The sequence below is a fragment of the Narcine bancroftii genome, chromosome 2, assembly GCF_036971445.1.
Source record: "Narcine bancroftii isolate sNarBan1 chromosome 2, sNarBan1.hap1, whole genome shotgun sequence".
Lineage (NCBI taxonomy): Eukaryota > Metazoa > Chordata > Chondrichthyes > Torpediniformes > Narcinidae > Narcine > Narcine bancroftii.
This window is the reverse complement of record NC_091470.1, coordinates 97,977,487-97,994,267: the sequence shown is the minus strand read 5'-3', so window position 1 is coordinate 97,994,267 and position 16,781 is coordinate 97,977,487. Positions and strand designations below refer to the sequence as shown.

At 43.3% G+C, this 16,781-nt stretch overlaps 1 protein-coding gene across 2 annotated transcripts in view; it reads left to right on the top strand.

Annotated features, from left to right (window-relative positions):
- The first annotated feature begins 325 nt into the window (after window positions 1–325).
- c2h2orf42 (chromosome 2 C2orf42 homolog) overlaps window positions 326–16,781 on the top strand; it is a 28,701-nt gene continuing 12,245 nt past the window's right edge. Inside the window, exons 1-6 of one of the 2 annotated variants that reach the window (XM_069917602.1) lie at window positions 326–426; window positions 3,726–4,573; window positions 5,739–5,855; window positions 11,520–11,624; window positions 13,564–13,671; window positions 14,503–14,603. In XM_069917602.1, the coding sequence (XP_069773703.1) occupies window positions 3,754–4,573; window positions 5,739–5,855; window positions 11,520–11,624; window positions 13,564–13,671; window positions 14,503–14,603 (1,251 nt within the window). In that variant the 5' untranslated portion in view covers window positions 326–426; window positions 3,726–3,753. Of the gene's footprint in view, window positions 432–3,725; window positions 4,574–5,738; window positions 5,856–11,519; window positions 11,625–13,563; window positions 13,672–14,502; window positions 14,604–16,781 lie in introns of both variants that reach the window. The other variant, XM_069917601.1, reaches the window with a different exon arrangement.

Below are 16,781 nucleotides of genomic sequence, written 5' to 3'. Positions count from 1 at the left end.
GGTTATTCTAGCCTTCATTACAATAACATGCTCAAATGGGGCTCTCGCTCAGATTTAAATACATTTCAAAATACTGCAGCTAAAGCGTATAAATATTTTTCTATTGCAATCACGTAATTTCTTTAAAACTGCTTCTCAATTCAGCCACAGACTGAACTGGCCACTGCATTTGGAGGTCCAATTGCATTCTGGGAACTGTAGTGCGGCCCTGCCCCACTGCTCAGTCAAACGATGAGCAGACGACATCTGCCATGATGCACTGGGGCCGGGTCATCCCAGGTGACTCTGGCCAGCCAATTGGCGCTGGCGTTACAGCGCAACGCTGAACGGTTTTTGTAAGGCGAAATGGCGGCGCGTCTGCCGGGAGCCCGGCTTTGACTGGGCGTTTACATCAAGGAAAAGGGGGGAAAAAAAACTCTCTACCGAGTAAGGTAATCGTATTTTGTCTTAACGCTATTTTTGGAAGGAGTTAATTTTAAGATAGCAGCCGGTCTTCTCCAAGTGACACATCATCGCCACCAAGGCTAATCTTGCAGCTTTTAACGCTGGTCGTTTTCTGGTGCACACTCACATTCCAGGGGGGCGCGGTCCGGTGAACTGATTGACAGCCAGACCCACCAATCAGAATTCAAAGCTGCAGGTTTTCCCGGGTTGAGACCAATTGGAATTGGAATTAAGGGCAGGTCGACCGCATGTCAATCATCTGGCAGTCATAACTCGCTGCTGCCCTTGGCACAAGTTCGACTTTCCAGATGTTCATTCTTCGTAAGTTGGTCAGAAGTCCACCAATTAAATACTAAATGGATGAGGCAGCTTTCAATGTCCTCTCTCTGGAAAAGGCCCTAGCATCTTGCTGTGATGGTTTGTATCACACTAAAACCCTGCATCCTTTGCCTCTCCTGTCTGGTTGCACCATCCCGGTCATTTCATCCCCTGCAAGGACCTTGTGTAAATTGGTCAGCATCTTGCTCACCATCGTTGATCATGTTCCAGGATGGGACGAATGAGGTTTCATGTTGGTTCAACTGCGTGAAAGGTTATCTGCTAATATAGATTGTTTCTTTCTAAAGAGGAATTCCAAGCATTTTAATTGTAATCGTTTACTTCATTTTAGTTTCTGGCAAAGACCATATTTCACGTTACTGATGCAGTGTTTACATAAAACGTTAATGAAAATATGCTAGTTAAACTTGACAAGTATACTATATTTTTATATATGTCCGTATAAGTATATATTTACATATGCACACACATATACACATGTATGTGTGTGCATATATGTGTGTGCGTATAGATTTATGTATAGATGTGTATATATAAACCTCTATACATACACATCTATACACACACACATATATATATGCACACACACACACACACATATATATATAGATACACACACACGCACATATATATACACACACATATATATATACACACACACACATATATACACACACATATACACACACACATATATATACACAATATATACATATATATATATATATATTATGTATATATATTTGTATGTGTATGTGCATATATAAAAGTACACTAGTATACTATAGAAAATATACTAGTTAAACACCGAATTTTGTGACTTGTTTTTGACAATAAATTCTGATTCTGCATTTGAAGTTTTAAAAATAGGAGCATATTTTGCATGATTTTTAACCGTTAAATTTATGGATTCCTGTGATGAAGGAGCAAAGGTGCAATTTTTAGGTGAAGAATGTTTTTTAAAAAAAAAATAACTAGCTTTGTTGCCTCTTTCAGGATCGACCAAATGTCACAGCTCCTGTCTCTGACAATAATCGTCATGGTCGTCTACACTTCAAAGAAAATATAATTTCAAAAATGCCATGGCAAAAGGAGAAAAAAATTAGTGCAAGAAATCAATGTTTTTGACAACAACTTTAAATGTTTTTTTTAGAAAAAAGGGCAAGGAGTTCCAGGGAGGGCTCTTGAGAGCTTAGGCCCTATGTAACTGAAGGCACAGATGCCAATGTAGAGTGCAGGCTGCAAAAGGATAGGATTTGACTCAACGTTGAATAAAATTATAGAATTAGAGAGGCGAGATCATTCAGAGAATAGTGGATGGAGCTAAGAAATTTTAAATTGTGTGAGGTGGTGCCTCAAGAAAACAGCAAAATTATAAAGGATACCAGTTGCCCTGATCACACCCTCTTCTCATTGCTACCTTCAGCCAGAAATTTTCATAAATTTATGAAAAAGCAAAAGAACTAGATGACGGAAATGTAAAATGAACATGTGAGGGAGAGAGCACAGAGTCTACACCCCAGATCTACAGCCCCCTTCCTGCCCAGTCGTGAGACATCATTGACCCAAAACAACAACTCTGTCCCCTCAACCACACCCCCCCCCCCCAAAATAGATAACATGGTTGGCGTAACGGTTAGTGCAACGCCTTTAAATCGCCAGTGATCAGGATCAGTCCGCGCTGTCTGTAAGGAGTTTGCACATTCTCTCTGTGTTTGTGTAGGTTTTCCCCAGGGACTCCGGCTCCAGTTTCCTCCCACCCTTCAAACATGTAGGTTAATGAGGTGTAAAATGGGCAGCACAGACTCATAGGGCCGAATTGACCTGTTTTAAAAAAATTAAATTAAAAAAAATTTAATCTATGGAGCACTTCCAGCAGTCCTTTCCCTTTACCAGACTCGGTCATTAATGGACCTTCAGCAACCTTGATGCCAGACTATGTCCTCCATCCTGCCTCGGTCTCTCCAGCCCTCCCCTTTAAACATAATGGTTTTCTCAGTTTTCCCAGGAAACAGGTCATCACCCTGAAATATTATTTCCCATTTTCTTGGATGCTTTCTGACCAACATTTTACAATTTTTATGCTAAAAGAAATCGTGTGTATCAAGGCACCTCAATGTTTCTGTGGAATGGAATTGTGCCCTCCCTTTCTTATCCACTTGTTACTTCTTCCCTGAGGGCCTGTACTCCTTCTCCCCCCCCCCCCACCCCCCCCGTAAGTGGCTGTCTACATTTCGCTCATACCTTGTTGAAGGGCTCTGTAGCAAAGATAAAGATGCATAACCACATTTCGGGCTTGAGTGCACTCTTTCTCCAACACGCCGTTTTTAACTTCAATCACTGTGTCTGCAGACTTTCACGTTTTACTCCAAAGTTTCATTCATCTCAGTTTTTGCCTCCCATTGATCTCTGTTGCTGAGAACGCTAGCCACCTATCTCATCCCTTTTTATTTAGATCAAGCCTTTCAGCGCTGAGAACTTCTCTGCATTCTTTCCAGTGTAATCACAACATTCCTGTGACATGATGATACCTGAGCAGCATAATATTGTATGAGGTTCTTGCATCACCCTCCTTGCTTCATAGCATCATTTATCCTTTCTAAACTATACATTTTAAATTTAGACAGAGCTCAGAAACTGGCCCTTTTGGCCCACAAACCCTGGTACATTTTGAAGGGTGGGAGGAAACCAGAGCTCCTAGAGGGAACTCACGCAGGCACAGGGGAGACTGTACAGGCAGTGCCAGATTAAAACCTGGGTCACTGGTGCTGTAACAGTGTTGCACTCACTCTCTGCGCTGCTGAATATTATTAACTTATTCCTGGTAATTCTTCTTGGTGATGGGGGCAAGTTTTCCAATTTATTTCTGTGTTTCAGTCTTATTATATTCCAAGCCTTTTTTTTCACTGTTCCAAGAGTAATCCCTCTGCTCTCTCTTGTAGGGTTTCATAAATACTGGCCTGGTAAGAAATGGAGCAACATCCGGATAGAATGAAAACTCCAGCTTTTCTCGCTGATTTGGGCAAACCCACCCTACGGGGCATTAAAAAGTGTCCAAAGTGTGGCACGTTCAATGGTACGCGTGGGTTGAGCTGCAAGAACAAAAGTTGTGGGGCTGTCTTCAGGGATGGAGCTCGAAAGCAACAGCCCAGCATCGACGCAGTTCGCATTGTCACTGGATCGTCTTCGCAGGTGTACTCCGTGAGACTTCGGGATCGAGGACCTGACTACAGAGGCTTTGTGGAGCTGGGCGCAACTGAGTCGATTCAGACAGTAGATGGGACCATTATTACCCATATAACTGGTCGATGCTTGGTCCCAACTTGCTTCAAAGTGTCTTCCAAAGGAGGCACCCAGAATCGATGCCAGCATATTAAGCTTGCGGTGGAGTGCCACATGGAAGCCACTCCGCATACTCTGAAGAGCTCCGTGCTGAACTCTCTTCAAGTGGCCACCGAAACAAAGCAGGCCATCTGGACCTTGGCGACTGAGTCAAGTGGGCCCCTGGTGCAGCGGATCACGAAGACCATCATGGTGGTGAAGTGCAAAGCCAGCCCGAAGCACAGCTTAGGATTTCTGCATGTTTCCTTTCACGAGAGGACGAGGACTAAAGGTGTTATTGAGCACAAATTCTACTGTTCTTGCCAGGCCTTCAAGGCCAGCAAATCAGGCACCAGCAAAGAAGAGACATCAAGACTTTGCATCCACTTCTATGCATGCGTTTGTGCCTTTGCAAGTGATGAGAAGTTAGGGCAGGAATTCTCCTATTTCATCAACTTTTATTCTGTTGGTAGGTACAGAAACTCTGGTAAAAATATCAACTGCATTAAATAGTACATTTCCAAATAATAATACAATGACTCTGAGTTCATAAGAACAGGGGTCGGCCATCTGGTCAGTTGAGCCCGCTCCGGCCTTCTCTGAGATCATGGCTCATCTGATTATAGGCTCATCTCCACCTTCCTACCTTCTTCCCCATTATCCCTTAAAATCTAGCCAACCTTGTCTTAACTGAGGTCACCTCCGCTGCTTCACTGGGCAGTGAATTCCATAGATTCACCGCCATCTGGGGAAATTATCTTTGTCCTTAATCTGCTCCCTTGAATCTTGAGGCGATGTGCCCTAGTTCTGGACTCCCCCACCAATGGAAACAATTTGCTTGCCTCTATCTTAAATATAGTCCTTTTTCCCTCTGGCATCCCAGTTATTTGGCTAATCAGTGTTCCTTTGATGTTTCCACTGGGCCTCTTTTAACCGGGACACAAACGGCTTTCCCACTGACCACAAGTCATCCCCGGGGATAGGAGAGTCTACCTTCAACAGTAGACCAGGGATGGAACTTTTCCTTTTTCCACTGGTTTGATCGGCACACCGGCATCAGCTGACACCAGGGATGTGAGTAGGGGTTGAGCCGTCAATCCCCAGCATGACTTGATGTCATCTAGCCCCAGCATGTTGATTGTTTCCTTTTCCAGTAGTCCTTTAATCGGTAAGTTGGCTGACAGTTCCTGGGACAAGGTTCCAGTGGAAAAGGGGCCATTGACTTTCATAATTTTGTACAATAAGATCCCCCCCCTCATTCTTCTAAATTCCAGCGAGTACAGTCCCAGATGACTCAATCTCTCCTCATAGGCTAACCCTCTCATCTCTGGAATCTACCCAGTGAACCTCCTCTGCACCACCTCCAAAGCCAGTACATTCATCCACAAGAAAGGAGACCAGAAATTCCACACAAACTTCCTCCCTTCGCCTATCTTCACCTTCATTCACTTGTATTCCTTTCTCCATTTGTACCTATCCTGGGCCTCTTATGTCATTTGCTTCAAGCACTCATTATAATTGAATGTTATACATTCCAACCACTTTTTTGTGGGTGAAATATACCCTTTAATTCAATTTGAATTTATCAATTTAATTTTGCAAAGCTAATAATCATTGTAACTTTTTTAAATTAGGGCTTCATCCAAATTCTGAGAGACAACTGCTGGCAATTTATCCTCAAGGCTATTCAGCACAGGCTGCAGGCAATGCTAATTCCAAAGCAAAAAAGAGGAAAAAGGATGAGGTTACGGGTAAGCTCTCTCTGAAAGTCACCCTACATTTTTACCTGGGCAATGTCACAAGGTGAAATCACTAAATATAGGTGCATGTGAACCATTTCCAACGCTGCAGTTTAGATTCCTCAACTCTGTGCTGATCCTGATGTGGAGTTTAAAAAGCCCTGCTGCATTCTCCAGAGGTCTGGTGTTTTATTCCAGTTCTCAACTCAAACGACTTAATTGCTCCACTCTTAGCAGCTAGGTACAGTAAAATCCCTGGTATCCAGAATTCAAGCAAATGGCAGCCTCAAGCAACAGGCAAAAATAAAAGATGAAAATTAATTGTAAAAATTAAAATAAATAAGACTAAAATAATATGTCAAAAATATGCAAGTTTAAAATTGTAAAAGTAAATGTTCTCTGAGGTAGTGCATAGACCGTTGGTGAAGATGGGGCAAATAATCAGTTGTGCTTTGCTCGTAGCAGCTGTTTGAATAAAGTTGTGTGAAACGGCAATGGTGTCGCCCAGGATGAAGAGCTGGTTGATGCCACTCGCCGTTGGGGGTGACTCTCTTAATAGTAAGAGTCACCCTGGTCAGAGGCTTTACCTTTAAACTTGGGGGGGTTGGGGAGGGGTGGGTTAATTATCCATAATGTTTTTCAGGCGGCTCCGTGGAAGGGGAGGAACCTGCAGATGCAGTGACAGTTAAATGTTTTCAAAGAATGTGAATGAAATTAAAGTAAAATGCTTTAAGGTTTATATATTCATGCAGGTAAAGTTTGTACAGTGTAAGTATAGAATAATATATTTCTATTTTTAACTGTTTATTGTTAATGCAGATGTATTAGACATTGGAAGAGTAAGTTTCAAGCATCTGGAAAATACCAATGCCCATAGATGCTGGATAACAGGGATTTTACTGTATTTTGCTGCCTTAAGCTTTGGAATCCTCCTTTCTCTCCCTTTTAATACATTTTAAATCGAGTTCTTCCACCAAGATTTTGAGTCCTACTATCTCCTTCTGTGGCTTGGTTTATTAGAATAAAGCTTCCATAAACTGCACTGGGACATTAGTTAAGTGCAGGTTGTTTTTCCTTAATAATAAGGAAGGATGCCCATCAGGAAACATAATGTCACTCAAACTCTTTTCAGCCTTTGTCATTCAGTCACAGTCACGGGACTCAAACAATAGTCTGACACATCCACACCTTCAATGTGGTGTTTTCAATCAATAGTGCAGTCTCCTCGATCATGATCGTATGATAGCTTCTGTCACATCGGTAGAAAACAGTCACCAGAGACTGCATCCCAACCATGCCCACTTGGAAAGGTGATGTTAATGTTGACATCAGATTCACAAATTCTTTATCATCAGACAAATGAGTATCGACCAGTGGCATATCAACTCCAGTCTGAGTGGTGGCATGGATACGTTTCAGTTCGCCTATCGTAGCAGCAGGCCTACAGTGGATGCATCTCACTGACTTTACACTGGAACATCTGGACAGTAGAGATGCATTCATCAGGATGCACTTTATTGATCACATTTTGGCATTTAACACCGTAATCACAAAACTGATCAGCAAACTCCAAGACCTGGGCCTTAACACCCCACTGTGTAATTGGATCCTGGATTTCCTCACCTCCAGACCCCAATCAGTGAGGATTGGTAAGAAAATCTCCTCCACTGTCTCCATCAGTACCGGAGCACCACAGGCCTGCGTTCTTCTCTTGCTCTGCTCACTTTACACCTACGACTGTGTGGCTCAGTACGACAATAACACCATCTACAAATTTGCTGACAATCACAGTGATGGGTTATTTAAAGAAAGGTGATGAGTCAGCAAACAGGAGGGACATTGAAAACTTGGCTGAATGGTGCACCAGCAACAATGTCTCACTCAAGGTCACCAAAACTAAGGAGCTGATTGTTGACTTCAGGAAGGGAAAACCAGAAGTGTATGATCCAGTGATCATTCGGGGATCAGAGGTGGAGAGGGTGAGAAAATTTAAGTTCTTGGGAGACACTATCTTGGAGAATCTTTCCTGGACCCAACCACTAATGGGATTTGTTTTGGGTAAACTTATACCTCTCATTTTGTTCATTTTAGATTGGTCACCGAAAGAAAATAGGCACACACACACACCGAGAGCAGTTCAGTTTATACAAGTCTTTCTTATTGAATCTAAAGCTGAATTCACACTACAATTATGCAAGCCTTTCCCAATTATACTTATCGATGCCTGGACTGGTCCCAACTGCCGAAGCGAGGCAATGACTGCACACTTGTAGTAGGTTGTTGAGGTGCCGGTAGCAGCTTCTCTACCTCCCTCAACTGGGACGTTAGCTGGACTCTTGAAGTTCTTCTTGCTGAGAGATGTTGCCACCTCTTGGAGAGTCTCTCACTTCAGCAGTGGGACCATGGCTTATATTATCCAAAAGTTGTTTACTTCAGATCTTATCTCTTTGAACAAATGATTTAATTATCTTCAAGATCTCCTGACAGTCTGCAACCAACAAAAGACAACTGCATCTCTTGGCCTCATGGTGGAAGTTGGATAATGTCTACTGATTCATATGCATCCCTGGGCCCCATAGTGTAAATTTAGATAATGTCTTCCTATTCAACTGCATCCTGGGCCCCATGGTGGAATTTAGGTGTGTCTACTAAATATGCATCCTGGGCCTCATAGATCCAACTGCATCCCTTCTTTAAGGGACCAGCCAATCAGCTGGTCTAGGGCCCCAGGATGGAATTTAGATTATGTCTTCTGATGCAACTGCATCCCTTCTTTCATAAGCTAGTCTAAATCCTCCATTACAGCATCATGAAGAAAACATGTCAGCGCCTCTACTTCCTCAAGAGTTTGTGGAGGTTTGGTATGACACCAGAAACCCTGGAAAATTTCTATAGATGTGCGGTGGAAACTGTGCTGACCGGCTGCATCACGGTCTAGTACGGGAACACAAATAACCCTGAGCATAAATCCCTCCAAAAGGTAGTGGAAACAGCCCAGGACATCGCAGGCAAAACCCTCCCCATCATCGAGAACATCTACTGGGAATGCTGCCGTTGGAGAGCAGCAGCAATCATCAAGGATCCACGCCACATGCTCTGTTCTCACTGTTGCCATCAGGAAAGAGGTATCGGTGCCACAAGACTCACACCACCAGGTTCAGGAACAGCTGTTACCCCTCTCAACACAGTCATTTAAGGACTTACTTATGCACTTCATTGATTTTTTAAAACTCTGTATTGCACAGTCAGTTTGTTTACATTTGTTACCTGTTTGCAGTTCTTTATTTGTTTACATGTTTACGATGTGCAGAGTTTATTTTTTGCACTACCAATAAGTGGTAATTCTGCCTCGCCCACAGGAAGAAGAATCCCAGGGTTGCATGTAATGTCACTGTCTTGGATAAACGTGTACCTCTCACTTTGATCATTTTAGATTGGTCACAGTGTTTGAGCTACCGAAAGAAAATAGACACAGTTCAGTTTATGCAAATGTTTATGACAAATTCAAAAGCTGATTTCAAACTGCAATATGCAAGCCCTTCCCAACTATGCTTATCAACGCCTGGACTGGTCCCAACTGCCGAAGCGAGGCAACGACTGCACACTTGTAGTAGGTTGTCAGGGCGCCGGTAGCAGCTTCTCCACCTCCCCCGACCGGGACGTTGGCTGGACTCTAGAAGTTCTTCTTGCTGAGAGATGTTGCCACCTCTCGGAGAGTCTCAAACTTCAGCAGCGGGACCATGTTACCCAAAAACTGCTTACCCAAGCACCTATTCCCAGCAAAGCAAGAAAGATAAGCGAGCAAGCTAGCATGCTAGGCTTCTATCGAATAACATAATTTTCAGCTTATCACTTTGAATACAATGGTTTATTTTGCATCAAGGCTAGGCCTCTGACAGTCTGTGACCAAAACAAGCAGGAAGATTAAACGTTCTTGGTACACAGATGTCCTTTCGTCAGATAACTGCATCTCTGGCTCCTCGGAGGAATTTAGCTTATGTCTGCTGATTCTAAACAACAAGCAGGTTCTCAGCCTTGCAGAAGCAAAGGCTGCAAAAGTAAAAAAACACGGTTAGAATCTTCCATTACAGTCGCTTATGCACTCTGACAATAAATCTGAAATCAAAAATCAAAGGAAGTCCCTTATTGATCAGCATCAATGGTCTCCTCAGCTGATTAATGATTGAACCACCCACTACTTGGGAGAAACACTGAGAGAAGCAAGTGGATTGAATGAGAAACTTCACTGTTTACCATCACGCCACCACTTTTCGAGTGGGCTGGATCATGAAAGAAACAGCTGCCAGACCAGGTCTGTAGCAGTGAGGACTAACAGAAAGGGTAAACCCCCTTGACCTCATCATCATCGATCCACCTTCATAGAAGGCATTATTTGGGCAATTCAAATCATTCCAGAACACACAAACAAACTGCTAATTAGGGGTATTTTTGATGTGCACTTAGATGGTGGAAAGGCTTGGTATTCTGTGGTGAATGGTTTAACTCCTGACGTCCCCAGCCAAAACCTATTTCACCCAGCAAGGGATTTTATGCTTAAAATTATCTTTGGGAGTGCATTCCAAATGCTGGATATATGGGTGTAAATTTAATAATGTTTGATTAAAGGCAACAAAGTGTTTGTGGAATTAGATCTTGAGAAAGCACCCTTACAAGAGTTGTGGTTTAGAAGATTTGCAATGAACATGGATTTTTAAGTTCTCAACAGTTTGGGGTGGTGGAGTGTTCAGTCGTTATGTCATGGATTAGTTACAAGGCCAATTCTCGTACCAGTTCCATTTCTTATTTACCAGTTGCCATCAGTAGTATTGGGTTTGATTTGCTTTCCAACATGTGAAGGGGTTCCACAGTAGTGGTAGCTTGTGCTGAGAGAAACGTTATCGGGTGCCTATAGCATGCAAACACTTTGTCTTCAGAATCAGAATTTATTGTTTTGGGGGCAGCATTGGAGATCCAAAATTGCCATAACTTACATTTTTTTAAAAAAAGTGCTAAAGAAGACAAAATTAGGTAGTTTTTGTGGTTCATTGTCCATTCAGGAATCTGATGGTGGAGGGGAAGAAGCTGTTTCTTCACTGTTGGGTGTTTGTCTCCAGGCTCCTGTACATCCTTCCTGATGGTAGCAGTGAGAAATGGACATGGCCTGGGTGGGGGGGGGGGGGGGGGGGTGGTCCTTGAGGATAGAGGCTGCTTTCTTGAGACTCTGGAGTGAAGACTGAAGTCCATGATGGCAATGGGCGAGTTCACAACTTTCTGTAGTCTCTTCTTGTCCTGTACATTGGCACCTTCAAACCAGAGTGTGATGCAACCAGTCACAGTACAACTGTGGAAAATTTCAACAGTCTCTAGTGACATGCCAACTCTCCTCATCTCCTCACGAAGTATAGCCACCTTCATCGACATGGAGGCCCCAGGATAGATCTTCAGAGATGCTGACACCCCAGGAATTTGAAGTTATTAACCCTTTCCACTGTTGACCCCTCAATGAGGACTAGTTTGTGTTCTGATTTTCTCCTCTTCCCTCCGCCTCCCCCACCCCCCCCCCACTCCCCCCCACTCCTGGTCCACAATCAGTTCCTTAGTTTTGCTAACATTGTGCAGATTTGTTAGTGCAGCAGGCTCTTGTGGATGTAGAGTGATCTTGTTTTCATCTTTCAGCTGTGAATCAACCCATAGATGAATCGCAAGTGATCATGTCATTTCAAGACTGGCTTGCAAGTGTCACCGAAAGGATCAATCAAACTATGCATTACCAGTTCGATGGTAAGCAATATACTTTTACAAAGTCCATAGCTTCATTAAAACATTTTAATTATAGAATTGTTTTTATTGATGATGTGTGTGTGGCCTCCATCGGTCATTGTTGGCCATGGGTACTGTTACTAAAGTGGAGCTGGAGTAGCCTCTCCAGGGTGCAAGCCAGGGCAAAGTTGATATGGAGATCCATCTGCTGCCCATGCAGTGGGGATCCCCCCCACCCATGCTAATGATAGATCCAAAGGAATGATGAAAGTCGTTACAATTTGGTGCCAGCAGCATTGCAGGAGTTGCCGTGTCAGCTGCCTTCAGGACTCGGACTCCAGATTTTTCCCTCAGGGTTTACTCCCAAAGCCTTTCCTATGAGCAGGTATAGCCACAAGGCAGCGAAGTTTTGAAATCGGAGTTTTCCCTCTTAAATGAGTTACCATCCGCGGTTAACGACCCCCATCTACCCGGAGCAATGGGTTTCAAGTGCCGGTGGCCTGCCTTTGCCACTTCTCCTATCAGTGAGAACAGCTCCGCCAGGCTTAAGAACTAGGCCACACGTGAAGGACAGGAGTTGGACTTGGTTATCAGAGGCTGTTTGAGACGTGCGTTATGAAGAGCATTTGTGCAACGGTGGGAGCTTGTCCCCACGACTTCCCTTCGGCTATGACAACCTTTATCCCAGTGGTTCTCAACCTTTTTCTTTCCATCCACATCCCACTTTAAGTAATCCCTATGCCATCGGTGCTTTGTGATTAGTAAGGGATTGCTTAAGGTGGGATGTAAAGGAAGGGAAGGTTGAGAATCACTGCTCTAGACCCAATTGTTACTGAACTATTTTGCTTGAGAAAATTGTCATTGGCCCATTTCCTTTGGAGTTCTGAAACTGTGCACATAACAAGTCAATGAGGTACGATTATAACAGTGGTTTTCAACCTTTTTCTCTCCACCTATATCCCACCTCAAGCATCCTTTACCACCGATGGCTTCGGGATTACTTAAAGTGGTGTGTGAGTGGAAAGAAAAAGGTTGAGAACCACTGGTTGAGAGCCCTATTGATGATGATTAATATATATTTTTATTATTATCACTTAGTCTTACTTTGTGACAGTTTTATTTAGTGCTGCCAGAAGATTTCAAAACAATACTGCAGATGCTGGAATCTGGCACTAATTTAATGCTGTCCTGTGTGATGCTGATGTGTATTGGAAGAAATTGTCCATGCTGTTTTCATATTCATTTTAATAGAATGTCGACCATGAGGTGTATTGAGGCAGCAGAATCTTTGCTCACTAATCTATGGCTCAGGAAGAAAAAACCTTTGTTCTTATTTCCATTATAGATATTGGGAGCCTGTTCAAAGTATAAAATAGTTGACATAAAGTCCAATATGCATGAAAAAAAGTAATCAAGGTATTTGGAGAATCTGTCCTTGGCAAACATCCTCTCAACAACAACAATTTGCATTTTAATAGCAACCTCCAATGTAAAGAAATAGAAACTGATTTGCTTTACTGATACTCTTTGCAGTCATACCATCTTCCCATGGTGTTCAAAATTGTGTGTGTGTTGGGTTGCATTGATATGTCTCATCATTTGGGATTGTCAATGGATGTGTTTCAAAAGATTTCTGCAGAGATCCTCTGTGCATAGACATGGTTTAAATTTTTTCCCCCTTTTGAACTATTTGCAACAGTAAGTCCTACTTGTTGCAGGAGTTCTCTCTCAAAACTCGAACTCTTTGACTGAACTGTCGATCACTTCTGCTAATTTCCCTTCCTTTGGCTTGAGATCAAAAGAATTTTTTTTGGTCCCATTACAATCCTGCAAAAACTTGTAAAGATTTGACCCCATGGACTATTAGTGTAAATTGTTGTTGTATGAGGTGCTGCAAAGTTGAAAGCTGTGCTTGACAATATTAAGGGTGTAATTTCAATGAAGGTTGTTGTTAATGCAGGCAAACCCGAGCCCCTGGTGTTCCACGTTCCTCAGGCTTTTTTTGATGCTCTGCAGCAAAGAATTTCCCTGGGCAATAAAAAGAAACGGCTTCCCAACTCCACCACAGGTAATGTGAATTTCTCAACCATGCAGGTGTCAGATTACATGAGATTCCAAGATGAAGGTGTCTTGGTTAAAGTATGTGGGGACGAAGTACCGGATATACCCTGTAATAGTTGATCCCATGTAAAAAGTCGACCCTTCCCCCTCATTTTTGGCCCCGACTGTCCACCCATCCAAGCTCCCGACGCCCTGACTGTCTGATGCCCCAACTGTCCACCCAACCAAGCTCCTGACATCTCGGTCACAGACTCTCTCCAAGGCCTCGGCTGCCTACCCATCTGAGCTCCCAACGTCCTGAATGCAGGTTAACCACTTGGTTCGGGCATCTGTGCTCCTGGCGCCTTGAACGATGCAGGTACTTAAGTCGACCCCACAAATTTGACCTGAACTATTGCATAAGTATATATGGTACATCCACAAGTACGTCAAACCGATTCGATCACATAATAATTCATATAGGTGCATTAAACTCGATGGCCAATTTTATTAAACCCAACGCTAAAAGTAGGAACATAGGTTTCATCCATTCTTTACAAGTGGCTGATGTCTCCCATAGAAACATAGGACAGTAGTGTGGCCCTATTGATCAGGGCTTTGATGATTCACCATAGCCATGATCCATTGAGCAAGGGCTAGACTGAAGACAGTGAATCTCAATAATACCTGTTTGCTGAGAAGTGGGGAGGGTTTGTGAATTAGACATCTCTTGAGTGATTTTGCATACTTGAATTTACATTTACTAATGGTTGCTTTTAAATCTGTGACTCCTGGCGCTGGATTGTTGAGGCCAGGAAAAAGCGGCAGAAAGTAACCCTGTTACATCATGTGTTTGCAGGTTTTGTTCGGAAGGATGCATTACCTCTGGGAACATTCTCCAAATACACCTGGCAGATCACAAATATTCTTCAGATCAAACAGATATTTGATACCCCCGAGGTAAAAGGTTGATGGGGTTGTGGAGAGAATAACCTGCACTGTGTTTGCATTAGAATCAGAATTTATTGTCAAGAACAAGTCACAAAAGTTGGTGTTTTACAGCACCATTACAGGTCAAACATTCATATTGTGAACCAAATTACATCAATAATATATTAAAAAATAGTGCATGAAAAGTAAGGCAGTGCCTTTCTTTCATTGAATATTCAGGAATTCAATGGGAGTGATCCATTCCCATAGATCAAAGACCAGCCTTGATCTCAAGGTTAAAAAAAGGCTCATCCTTGAATTTTCACTTTCTGGGGCGACATGAGGGAATATTCTGTGTATTTTTAAAATTTAGATATACACCACGGTATCAGGCCCTTTCGGCTCATAAGCCTGTGGCACCCAATTGACCTACAACCCTGGCAGGTTTTGAACCGTGGGCAGAAATTGGGGTATTCAGGAAACATGCAGATATTGGAAGAAGGTACAAACTCTTTACACACAGTGCTGGATTCGAAGCCTGGTTACAGCTGCTGTAACAGTGTTGTGCTTAACTGCTTCGCTCACCCTGCCGTATACTTCATTTATTGATTACGTCATGTTATGATTTTTGTCCTGATTCATGGAATCTTACTGCATATTCCTAGTGCAGGTCAGTGGGACTAGAGCAGTGGTATTCAAACTCACATCCCTCTTTAAGTAATTCCTATGCCATCAGTGCTCTGTGATTATTAAGGGATTGCTTAAGGTGGGATGTAGGTGGGAAGGGAAGGTTGAGAACCACTGCTCTAGACCCAATTGCTACTTGAATAATTTTGCATGAGAAAAATTGGGTCATTGGCCCATTTCCTTTGGAGTTCTGAAACCGTGCACATAACGAGTCAATGAGGGATGATTAAAACAGTGGTTTTCAAACTTTTTCTTTCCACTCACATCCCACCTTAAGTCTTTCTTTCTTTGGCTTGGCTTCGCGGACGAAGATTTATGGAGGGGGTAAAAAGTCCACGTCAGCTGCAGGCTCGTTTGTGGCTGACCAGTCCGATGCGGGACAGGCAGACACGATTGCAGCGGTTGCAAGGGAAAATTGGTTGGTTGGGGTTGGGTGTTGGGTTTTTCCTCCTTTGCCTTTTGTCAGTGAGGTGGGCTCTGCGGTCTTCTTCAAAGGAGGCTGCTGCCCGCCAAACTGTGAGGCGCCAAGATGCACGGTTTGAGGCGTTATCAGCCCACTGGCGGTGGTCAATGTGGCAGGCACCAAGAGATTTCTTTAGGCAGTCCTTGTACCTTTTCTTTGGTGCACCTCTGTCACGGTGGCCAGTGGAGAGCTCGCCATATAATACGATTTGGGAAGGCGATGGTCCTCCATTCTGGAGACGTGACCCATCCAGCGCAGCTGGATCTTCAGCAGCGTGGACTCGATGCTGTCGACCTCTGCCATCTCGAGTACCTCGACGTTAGGGGTGTGAGCGCTCCAATGGATGTTGAGGATGGAGCGGAGACAACGCTGGTGGAAGCGTTCTAGGAGCCGTAGGTGGTGCCGGTAGAGGACCCATGATTCGGAGCCGAACAGGAGTGTGGGTATGACAACGGCTCTGTATATGCTTATCTTTGTGAGGTTTTTCAGTTGGTTGTTTTTCCAGACTCTTTTGTGTAGTCTTCCAAAGGCGCTATTTGCCTTAACAGACTCGCCCACCTTAAGTGATCCCTTACTAACCACAGAGCACCGCTGGCAGAGGGATTGCTCAAGGTGGAATTTAAGGGGGAAGTTTGAAAACCACTGGACTAGAGGAATGATGTTTCGGTACAGACTAGAAGCATAATAGCCTGTTTTCTGTGCTGTAGTTTTCTGTGGTTCAGAGTAGAGGTCATCATGCTCTGTGCTGATTCTTTAAAAGCAAAGATGTGTAGTTCTGCAGGTTTTTTTTAATTTTTATTTTTCACACCATAAACCACATTAACCATGATACATACTTTTTCCTTTTCAAATATATACAGTGCCATTTTCTCCCCCCCCTCCTCCCATCCCACCCTCCCTACCTCCCCCCTCCCGTCCATTTAAAGTACAAAATCTAGAATACATTAAACCAGTCAAACAATGTTGTCATTCAATAAAAATAAACAAGAAATTCCACTGAGTCAATTCTTTTCATTTCCTTCTCCTTTCGTTAATTTAGGTAGTGAATGTCCCCGGTA